The sequence below is a fragment of the Rhopalosiphum padi genome, chromosome 3 (genome assembly GCF_020882245.1).
Source record: "Rhopalosiphum padi isolate XX-2018 chromosome 3, ASM2088224v1, whole genome shotgun sequence".
NCBI classification, from domain to species: domain Eukaryota; kingdom Metazoa; phylum Arthropoda; class Insecta; order Hemiptera; family Aphididae; genus Rhopalosiphum; species Rhopalosiphum padi.
In genome coordinates this window covers 62,643,276-62,655,840 of record NC_083599.1, presented here as the reverse complement: position 1 = coordinate 62,655,840, position 12,565 = coordinate 62,643,276, and the positions used below count along the sequence as shown (strand labels likewise).

General features: G+C 31.7%; 1 protein-coding gene across 1 annotated transcript in view; it reads right to left on the bottom strand.

Moving 5' to 3' along the window:
* Window positions 1-525: 525 nt before the first annotated feature.
* LOC132927722 (uncharacterized) overlaps window positions 526-12,565 on the bottom strand; it is a 57,833-nt gene continuing 45,793 nt past the window's right edge. The window contains exon 3 of the mRNA XM_060992308.1: window positions 526-1,841. Coding sequence (XP_060848291.1) covers window positions 1,752-1,841 — 90 coding nt within the window. The 3' untranslated portion in view covers window positions 526-1,751. The remainder of the gene's footprint in view (window positions 1,842-12,565) is intronic.

Genomic DNA, 12,565 nt, shown 5'->3' with positions numbered 1-12,565 from the left:
TATGTGCCGCGACGACGCGCGAAAAAAACGAGAGGCGCGTTATACGATTACATTCCATAGGTATAAACCATAGTGTTATACGATATATTCTGTGTGTCTGAAATCCCTTAATGTGAGAAAATTGTCCACGCTCTGCTCGGCTTTCGCGTCACTCATAAGCCGTATTATTACTGTTCGATAAACGCGCGGGTATGAATAATTTTTTTTTATCGAAAACGAAAGTCGAGCTTTTCGATTTGCGTCGAGCGACGGAATTTATATTTTAATGCTGTACGGGACAGGTATTATATATATATATATATATAGCAGTCTTTGTGACTTGTATATAGAAAAACCTCGTATTGTACTCCTGTGATAACCTCCGATGGGCCAAAAATATTATATAAGAACTTAAAATAAACGCGCCGCCACTCCGTATGTGTTTTTAATACAATAATATAATATTTGTCGGATTCGCCGGAATCGATGATGGCAATAATGCGTGTGATAAAAAATAAAAATGTGAAATCAATAAGCAACACAACATTCGTCTGTCGTCGGTGTGGCGTTTTATTATTGCGTGCACACACAAAACATGATAATATAATATTTTATTATAATATAACAATATAACACTGCATCGGCGTCTCGGAGAGGTTATTTCGTTCGTCTTCTTTTTCTTCTTTGATTTTAATTTTTTTTCTCTTGTTCTCGTCCGTGAAACACAATAAACAAATAATGTGGTAATACGTAAAATATAATAATATTATAGAACATACAACAACGAAAGCTTATACGAACGCTTAGCCAAGACAGTAAAATAGTGTGGTGTGTGGTGTGTGTGTGTGTGTGTGTGTGTGTGTGTGTGTGTGTGTGTGTGATTTATAATTGATATTTGACCACATACATAATAGTATTTATTATAATTATGTAACTACAAAATAATATTGTTTCTGTGTTGATGACGACTACTATACAATATTATCGGTTCTATTTCACGTTTCATACTAATAAAATAATGATAGAAATAATAATAATAATAATAATAATAATAACGATAATAATAATTATAATTGGCTATATATTTGGTCATCGTATAATATATTTTACGCGGGAAACGAAAAAAAAACAACAACAACATCTAGAGAGAACGAAAAAAAATCAAATGCACTATATATTCACTAACAAAATATAATATTATACCGAAATAAAAGCCAATCGCTTTCGACTCGAGTCTTATATGATAATATATAATATAATATATTATAAGACACCGTCGTCGAGTTGTTCGACCTCATATCGTGTCACTACGTGTTATAATATAATAATAATAATAATAATAATAATAATAATAAATCGATTTATTGGGAAATAACGCCGTACAACAAACGTAGTGTTAGGTGTAAATATATATACATACATATACATATATAACATTCATTGTATAATAAATATATTTATATATGTATATGTATGTATATATTGTAATTTATAGTTTATAACATTGCCAAAAAGTGATTGAAACGAATAAATAAACGTATCGGATACGTTTTCCGGACGAGACGTCCGGTGCCGCTCCGAACCGTCTCGTCCCGAAACGGTCGTTATAAAAATAATTATTATTAACGTTGACGCGCAATAACATTGATTTGTCACCGCCGAATTAACACAACATTTCATGTCTGAAAAAATATAATAAATGTATATTTTGTTTTCTATTTTCGTATATGGCTCTGCGGAAGTGTCCAAGCCGTCCACCGCCGGCGCCGCGTCTAGGATGTCAGGAGTTTGAAAAACATCAGCGCCAACGATATGTTGACGATCAATATGACCAACACCAACTGTTGCCTCGTGAACCAATCCTGTAACGAAACGAAACACAAGTTTAATGCTAAACATCGTAACAATAATATAATATCATATCGTCGTCGTCGTGGTAATAATAATTAGGTGTACCGCGTAGACGCACACACACACACACACACACACACATACACACACACACACACACACACACTCGCGCGCGCTAACGTTCGAAGGACCTTTGAGGTGGGCGTTTGACGGTCGAGAAATTCCCCGGGGGGCAAAGGCTGACATTTTATTTTTTTTCGACTCTGCACATTTATAACAGTATAATATTATTATTATAGTGCAGCAGAGTACGACAGCCACAAAGCGATATTACAATTTTGAATATCACGATGACGACGAATACTTTATTATCGTAGGTATATAATGGCGGATTCGTCATCGGGAGCTAGTGCACTCGGTGGTGTATTTGAGTGGCTGGTAGAATGGGAGTGAGGGCGAGTGAAAGGATTATTCGTGTGGGTATTTTTTTTTTTTTTATGTATTATATTATCACTACTGTCGACTGTCGTGAACACGGTGATTTCTGATTTGCGCTGCAGGTTAAACTCATTACTGTATACAGTAGTTAGCGTCCGCTAAGTTTCGTCGTTGTTTGTGTTACTTATTCGTCGCACGACTCACTGTATTATTGGATAGAAAAGTTTCCTAATATCTATTGGATGAGTGTACAAAGGATGATGACCAGTTCAGCATTTCTAAACATAATGTGTATATATCGCGTAACGTAGAAAATATAAGAACAAGAACTAATCACAGATAGATTTATCGAAATGAGATATTAATTAATAATAATAATATATTTCACTGGTCGTTGTGCAAAAGCTTTTACTATATTATAATAATACGTAAAAGTAACTGCATATGATTTTATTTATATATTTATATACAAATAGGTAGATAGTTAATATTATGTTTCATTCGATCTCAGAAAATAATAATTTGTTTAGTGTATACCAAAAATAAATTTAAAATGTTTTACATTTATGTACATAATTGTAATTGTATTAATGTTATTCTTCAAAAGCCATACAAAAGGATTCTATTCGTTTGCAGAGCAGAGAACTTGAAGATTTTATGCAGAAGTACTCTGCACAGAAACCATTTATTGTTTTGAAAAGAAACCAACAAAGAATAAAATATTATGTCTGTGAGGAAAATACCAATTAAAATTTTAGAATATGTAATAGTGTAATACTATTGACTAGGTACACATGCAATTAATTGTATATTCATAATAATATTTTGTTACTAAATTTTATAATAACATAACCTAAATGACCTAAATAAAGCGTTTTATATTTATTATGAAATATAAATTATGTATAAAAAAAACAAAGCAACGAGTCTTACGATAATTACGAATGTAAAAGCAGTAAAATAAATAAAGGTAAGTTTGAATAGTGTTGTTGCAATACTATTTCTGTATTATTAATTCTACTATGTTCAATGTCGCTGATTTGATATACGAATAAGTATTGGATAAATGTCACAATTATGTACTCAAAAAATATCAACGCAATATTAAATCGAGAATTAAATGGTCGCTGCTGAATAGTTGAACGTAAAATAAACATATTACACGTGTACGAATAATAATAAATAGGTGTGTATAAGCACGACATTAAAACGACTCGACAGTCATCGATAGATACATCGTATCCAATACTATATTATACACGTAGTAATGTTTAAAATTGAACATTAAATAGTAGACAATTAGCGACACGGCAAAATATAATAATAATTGTTAGGTTGTCGCACGGAAGTCGAGAATTCGGCATATTAGGTATACGTATGCCTATACATTCGATATCGGTTCGATGGCACACGGTTGTACAAACGATATTTACTTATTTGAGCAATAATTTGTTGCTCTCTGCGCCGTTTAAAGATTAAGGTAAGTGTACGTATCCCGCCGAAATCATTACGATCTTATGTTAATATCAATTATACTGTTGACGACGTCGAGAAGAAGTCGTCTGCTGTACCTTTATAGCGAAGAGGCGTATGAAATCATACTCCCCCCTACCCCACTCTTTGGTCGTCGCTGGGTTACATTGATTTGATATAGGACGTCGGCGTTTGAACGCATCATACGCTTAAAGTACCCATTATAATAATATGCTGTTTCAGCGTTTTTGTGGGACTTTTTTTTTATATTTTCGTTTAGTCGGTGCGGACGTCTCACGACCGCCGAAAAACATGTACCATAATAATAATAACAGCATATAGTATATCGCATAAAATCTCCCCAGAAATGTAATGATATAGAAGTCGAGATTGCATTTACGTGTTGACACAGTACGTAGAAAATTACGTTATCGTGAACATTTGACGATATCAAAATACAAACTAGTGTTGGAAATTCAATACAATAAACAAAACGTATTCGTCAATATCAAAGACGTGATATTTACCGTATAGATTTGTTTTCCCCTACGGTTTCACGTCGTGGTACGCAGTATCAGTGCCTTGTTTGGTTTAGTTCAGTAACATATATATATATATACATAATATATAATATAAATAAATACACTGCGGAGCACGATTGTCTCCGCAGCATACGAAAAATGTATTTTTCGAAGGTGCAAAGTCGTCGTCCAATTATTTTTTATTATTTTAATTTTTTTTTATTTTCAGATATCGATGATGGATGGGAATGTTAGCTTTGCAATACGTGCCTTTTTATTTGATCTATTATTTACCGAAAGTCACTATTATAATATGCTGGGTAGTCTAAAAATATGTACACGTGCAGACGTTTCACGTGCTGTGGCATCAATCGAATGGTAAACAAACTTTGAGGAGGTATAGCTTTTAAGGTTACCGAGTAGTTATCGAACAACAGATATTATGTATAATGATGTATACGTAAGTCTTAATGTTTGTTCAACAATCGCTCGTTGTACAAGGACGTTGAATAAGAATTATTTGTATTATGTCACCAAACAGACGTTTGTACATAAATTATATTATAATAATGTTATGATAATATTTATTACCAACAATGAATTATTTTTAATACAGAAAAATTAGTCAATAAAAATAGCATGTATAAAATATACATGAGTATAATACCGACAGTATATTTAACAAAAAGAAAATTGTCAAAGAAAATAAAATGTTTAAGTCGTTTGCTATCTTAATGCGTTTACCCAAATGTCATCAAATATTTGTTCATCACTGATTAGCGTTTTATCCGATCCGTATAAAATAAACAAAAACTACAAATTGTAAATTTAAAATTCATATAATATTATATATAACTGCAAACTACGTTTACAGGTAAGTACACTGCACAAAAAGCGAGGCTACGCAAAAAAATAAATAAAATAAAACGCTTAAATGTATTTTTTAATCATACATTTATTCGTACATCATACGAAAGTTAAGTATGTCTAGTAATAAAAAAAATATGATAATTGGAGTGGTTCAAATAATGCACTGTATTCTAATACTAAACTTAAAGTTAGATATATTACATTTTAGCAATAAAATATTAATGTAACTTACAACTCATGACTCGTACTTATTTAAAAACTAGATAAAAAATAAAAATAAATAATACAAAAAAACCTTGAAGAATATTATGAAATAGTAATATTCATATAATTTATTGATAACTTAATTTCTCATCTACATTATAGATTTTATAAGACAATTAAATAACTATACTACAAGGAGGATTAAAATCATCTTATCTCTGTTATGAAAACTTAGGTGTTTGGAACTTAACAGTTTTGATGTTAGCAGACACCTAACTATTTTATTTATATAATAATAATTAATAAAAGCATTATTCAATTTAAAATTTAATTAATAATTATTGATCCTTCAGTATTATTACATTAAAAATGTTCGAAATGTGGATGTAAATAATATACAATTAAAATTAACAAAAGTTCTCAAAAATATGCAGTTAAAATTATATGAACAAATCGTATTTATATGAAAATATGCTCTAATATGATGATAATAATTGTTAAAAATGCTTAATTTTGTCAAAAACGTATTATGCAGAGTAATTCCGGATTTGCCAACTATGCTATTTTGGTATAATAAATTTTGAAATATGCCGTTACCGTATTTAAGTTCTTGAGATTTTTTGTATTACTTAAGAAGTATTCTATACAGATATAAACTTTTATTTTTCATATGACTGGCGACCTTTTCTGGCGTAAATAATTTACTGGAAAATTTCTAGAAAATGTTAACGTATCATTATTAAAATTCGAACGAGTAGTTTTTAAGTTATTTAACTTGTTGTATATTAAGGATAATGGGTTTAAAAGAAATCGAGACTATGTTAATTTGAAAATGGATCAAGTATAATAATTACTAGATTCAATAATTTTGAAGAACTATTATCCTTTTTATAAACACTTTTAAAAAACTATTATTCTGAATTTTTAATTAGGTAATCAAAGTTTTTAAAAACATTATCTATTAAATAATTTAGAGTAAAAAGGGGTTTCTTATTTGAAAAAAAAATATTTTGTGACACAAAAAACTCCTTGAATAGTACAAAATATCTTAAGAGTATATAAATATAGTTTTTAAGTATATTTAAAAATTCTATTTGGATAATGAAGTGAAAATAATAGTAATAATAAAAAAAACGACTATAAATTGCTGTCGACGCAATTTAACACTGAACAGAACTTTTGATGAATATAAATAAGACTCTACAAATATCTGTCTACCTTTAATGTCTGTTATGGCTGAGAGTACATTTTCTATTTACAACAGACTAAATATATATTCAAGAGCTACTAATTAGTAATTACAATTAATGAGAAAAGGTTTGGCTGTTTGGATAAGATAAATAATGATTATTTTGAGTTTGGAAATGTAGAATAACATCGTTTATACCTTTTATAAACTAATCTTCAAAAACAATGACTATTTTAGATTGAAAATTGCACACAATTATTTATAAATCCATACTAATAAATAAAATCGATATATCTATCTACTTTGTCCGGATTAATTTTCGAAGATTATGATGATATTTTTATAGCAAGTAAACAATTTTAAAGAAGTGATCTAAGCTACCATTTATCCTGGAATTTACACACACAAATTTTGTTCTTTAAATACGAAAATAAAATGGTTTTTTTATTTCCGGTTGCCATTGGTTACATAAAAGATGACAACATATCATAGTTTTTATTATTTAAATTTATTAAAACGGTAATGTCTCCTTTTAAAAAATATTATGTTTGTATATAGTTATTTTTTTTTTAAATGGTAACGTTTAAATATTTTAACTAAAAATAATCAATTTAATCGTTATTTCAGTAAAAATGTGTATTAACGATTAAATTTTGTTTTACATCAGCTCCTCCGTTCATTTTCCGAAAACGTTTATATTATTTGACACTATTAATATTATATGATTTGGGATGCTTATTAAAGAAACCTATAACCATCACGTATCGGATCGTTTTTACAACTGCTGACGATTATAGTATCGGTTTTTATTTTACAGCTTCCCGAAGTTGTAGTCAATCGATCGCCCGGGGCACACGAGATAGTGGTGAGTGAACCGGCACTGATAACGTGCTGAACGAATAACCTACGAAAATCACACCGCATAAAGTGTTTTTTTATATTATAATATGTGCACAGGTAGGTACACTTGGTTCTGCGTTACACGGAAATTTCGTGTACACATAAAATAATAATAGAGATAATAATAATAATAATAATAATATGATAGTGGTACGGCGACCGTGGGGCTTGATTACACGACGTCTTGAACTCGGTTATTCCGCGGGACTACAGCCCATTATTTTAACGACGTCATTTTTTTTTTTTTTTTTGCTTTCCACCAAAAATCCCGTTCCACACCCTCAACCTGCCTTCCCATCGCCCCCCCTCCCAACAACCACCATTGTCCACCAGCTGTGCGCTTGACGTCGCTTAAATTAAGCAATGGTGTGCGTGTGTGTGTGTGCGCGAGCGCGTGAGGGAGAGAGAGAACTGCGTCTGGTAGACATTAAATTATTTAAGCATAATATATATATATAATGCGAATTAATGTGGAAAAAAAAATGAAATTTTTACAGAATGCTGCACCGCGTCACCGTCGGTCGCGGTCTTTATCCGCACAATATTATTATAATATTAAATATAATATTAATATTACGCACCACCGCAGACGCGAGAGGCCATTAGTCATATGGGTAGGAGGAGGGAGTCCACTTAAGCACCCATCGAATTTTGTTCCGATAAAAAATTACGTGACTCGACCATTGTTTGAGACAGGGATCGCCATTATAATAATCGTACACTCGGCTTAAGGTGCCCGCGAACGAATAATAATACACAGTTAAACCATAAATACTATGCATTTATATGCAAAACAAAATATAAGACGTGTACCTTTGTACATAAAAATGTATTTTTTTTTCCTCAATTGTTTATAGACGTTTTACGTGTGTCTGCTTTAAAAATCACGCAATCATGCGACGGAAACATATTATCATACGGCCGTGTATAAAACTTGTACTCAGCCATAGTTTTTCGGTAAACCGTTTTTTTTATTATTATCGGTGACGGAGATCGGTGGTTTTAAGCGTTTTCAGCGGTCTTCCCGTGGGTCGATATCACATTATTATAACAATACGAGTGTCCAGACAATTTTGTCAGGTCATTATCGCAGCTTTGTATTACACGATAGCATTGCCCGACAAACGGCGTGTCTCCGCGATTAAATATATTCAAGTATTACAATAGTGCTGCAGCAACATGCGTACTGGCGCGTCCCGAATCGTATCAAAAGTCAATGTATACGGGGATTCATTGTCTCGAATAAAAAAACAATAACAATTACACTGTCGGACCGTTATTCTGAATATTTCCGAACTTTTTATTCATATATCCTCTTACACGCCCATAATGATATAAATAAACGTCGAGAACCTCCAACGTTTTCGAAATGGGTCGACTGTTAACTTTAAATTATTGTACCTATACGCTATAATATGTCTTATGATATAGTAAAAATATACCTATAATAATAATAATAATAATAATACACGATAATAATTATAATATTTTAATACTTAAAGCGTATACAATAACGTAAACGCATTCATTATTATTATTCAAAAATGTATTTTAATATTGTGGTGATATTCTTATAAAGGTACGGCTATATTATTATGATAAATTTGAACGAGGCTCCTACCTCACTGCCACAACCTGGCAAACATTTGCGAATTTATAAATATTATTACTACAGTTAACTGCAATTTCCGAGCTACCGTGCTGTGATAACTAGTTTAAGCTCCTTAAAATCCAATCATACAAAAAAAATGTAGCTGACGTCCTGTCCGTTATTTTATAAAATATAGCTGCAACCCCTCGGGAATTTTACAAACTAACCACCATCTGTGCCAGCTTTAACCAACTATACTTTAGGTATAATTGTATGGATTTTCAACCGTATTCGTATCTATTACTGTAATCTGTAAATTCCGATGAAAACACAATGTATCGACCAATCCGCACTGAATACTTGGAAAACATTTTGAAAATGTCATGAAATGCTACAAAAAAATATGTGTTTTCAAATACGAGTTTTTGTTTTTATTTTTATTTTATACGTCGAACATTAAAATAAATAATAATAATATTTCTTTGACCAAAAAAAACATTATTTTTATTATTAATTTACTACATAAAAATACTTTTCAATAATACGTCGCTAATTTGTTGTGTCACACTGGACCGCTTGTAATAAGTTCCTACATGTGATTAAGTATATTTTTAAATTATTTAAGGTTTAATTACAAGATAAAATTAGAAAAACGAAAAACAATAACAATGAAAGTATTTAAAAGTTGTTCGTATTTTTAAACAAACACAGATGAGTTTTTTTAACGAAATTATTCCATCGTATTGAAAGTTTATAAAAACAATTAATTACATGTTTTACGGTCTCTATCACAATTTTATCAACATCGGATTGAGGATTATTTAAACTGGTAGAAGTTTCTGATACTCTGAGTGCTCGCTTAGCTCCAAATTATATGCAAGTTGACTACGCAGTTGTAGCGGCTTAAAGTTACTTATGTACAAAAACCATTTTATGAATTATTATTTCATGATCAAGGGTCAGTAAGCGGCATTAAACATTTAAACCCGTTTCATATATTTAATGAAAAATGTCAACAGAATAATAATATCGAAAACAGAATGACGCGCAGGTGAACAATTTAAAAAAAAAAAAACGGGATTCCAATCGGAATTCGGACGTTTTGAAAAAAAAAATGTTTAAACATTTATTTGAAACGCGCGGGCGAGACCACGGGCCAGCTGCAGACGTCGGCTAACGTTAAACGAGATTTATTTTTTCTCGAAAATTGTTGCGAGGAAATTCGTAAAAACGATCTATTTAAATTAAAAACGGCGTTGTTTGATTTCCAACACAATAAACGTCGCGGCAAATAGATATATACGACACAAGTTGAGGCGCTCTTCGCGAAACGTTTCGTCCCTTTCGACCGGACTACTACAGTTATAAAGAGGGTTTTCCGAAAAATACGCGCAGAAACGAAAACGCGCGGCGCTACGCAGCCGTAAAACCAATAACCCTCCGGCCAAACCGTGGAAACTGCGGCGTAATATCCCGTGTACGTAATTGCGCACAGTACACGCTACGGACTGTTGTAAATAATAATAATAATAATGATAATAACGATAATGATAATTATACGCGAAAGTGGTGTCTAGAAACCGTTTATTTGTTGTCTCGACGCGCACTGCGGTGGCACGCGCAGGTGGACGGAAAGGTTTGCGGGGGGTGTGATGATCGCGGATGTGGACAGCGTAGGGGAGGGTATCACGCGAGCGATTAAACGATTACAAATAAATTTAATTAAAGATTTTAATGATTCGGCGGCCGCATCTGCAGCTCTCCTGCGAGCGCGTCGTTTGCAATATTTATTACGACGGATATAGCGTGTGATTGGCGCATTAAAATCAAATATTCTTGTCGTTACAATAACGCCGCGATCGCCACTACACAATGATGTACGTCCGTTCTGCACGCGGCGGCTGCTAAGGTTACAACCGGTGAGTGGGTGGGCGGATGTGGGTAGGGATGTCGTCACCGATCTTTATTATATAGACACTTCGCAGTTCGTGCAACGCCCGTCAAGACAGTTGCGGTCCGTTGCAGTTTGGTGCGGTTTATCGAAAATAGGTACGAACCGGAGGCATTGCGGTTCATAATTTAATATCATAACAATGATATCGCACACGGCAGTATTGCTCGTATATTATAATAACAGTGATAAACTACGCCGTATAGATTGCGCAGAGCGTAATCCTGTGCTGGTGGCAGATTTTACATTTGACCTATCATAATAACTCTGTAGAACTCTGGAAGGCAAATCCCGTTTTTTTCAATCGTGCTTTGAAAATAAAATAAATTCAATTTTAAACAACTACAGCTATAGTATATTATTTATACAAATTTTACCTAAGTGGTTATTTTTTTGAAAATTCTCGGCAAAATATTGTTTTATTCTTGAAAATATTAACTTATTTTAAAAAATGACTATCTATTGACTGACATCAACGTAACCACTCCGCTTCCCAGGTCTCATACATTTATGCAGAAACTAAATTTTCAAGAACTCTATTATATTTATAGTATTTTGAATGACTGCATTCATTTATTGGTACTGTATAATTTAATATTGTATAATTTAACTTTTATTTAAACAACTCATGAGTTTTTACATTTACTTATGGATAAATTATTATTCAGTAATATAATATAGCATTTTACACACAGCTCGCTAGTATAGTTTTGTCGAAATTAACTGAAAAAGTTAAGTGATTTCAATAGTCAATCAAACTAGTTCAGTTATTCAGTTAATTTTAATATTAACTAAATAAATAATTAAGCCAAACAGTTAAAAAATAAAAATAAACCTCTTAACTAGTTAATGTTAATGATCTTTGAGGTTAAAAATATAGATTCGTGTTTTGTGATATCCATATCGTAACTAAGTATGTAACATTGAATTTCCTTTGATAGTTTGGAAAACTATATTATATATAGTAATTTTTATAGCTGTAGTCAGGGACAAATTGGATATTGTAAATATAAATATTTGGGGTGACGTATAGTTTGATTGTTAATAATATGAATGTGTTCAACGTCAATGTCCAACATAACTGGCAATAATTGACATCTTTGACCGGGTAATTTCAAGTTTCAAACTTCAATTTTAACATTTAACAATTTTTATGAAAACGATGAAACTCTATACAAAACAACGTATTTTTCATCATAATATAATATAATAATATATAGAAGTGCATAGGTACGTAGATACGTTTAAATAACTCTAAGATAAATGCATCCGGTTTATCGTTTTAGAATTACTGGACGACACGTACCAACGGGTATGTTGTTTTTTTTTGTAAACTTCAAGTGACTATTATAATAATTACCTAAGAGACTAAGACCACATAGGTGATTTAAACGCAGCGATTTGCCCGTAACGCGACACATACAACAGTACAACACACCTACCCACCGAATATCAAGAATATCTCCGTCGCATATGTACCGAGCAATCTGAGAGAACACGTGCTATCCATACGAGACGGTTTTCCAAGAATTATTGTACATACATAATATACTTATTTACACAAATACACAAACATATAATATATATATACATCGATG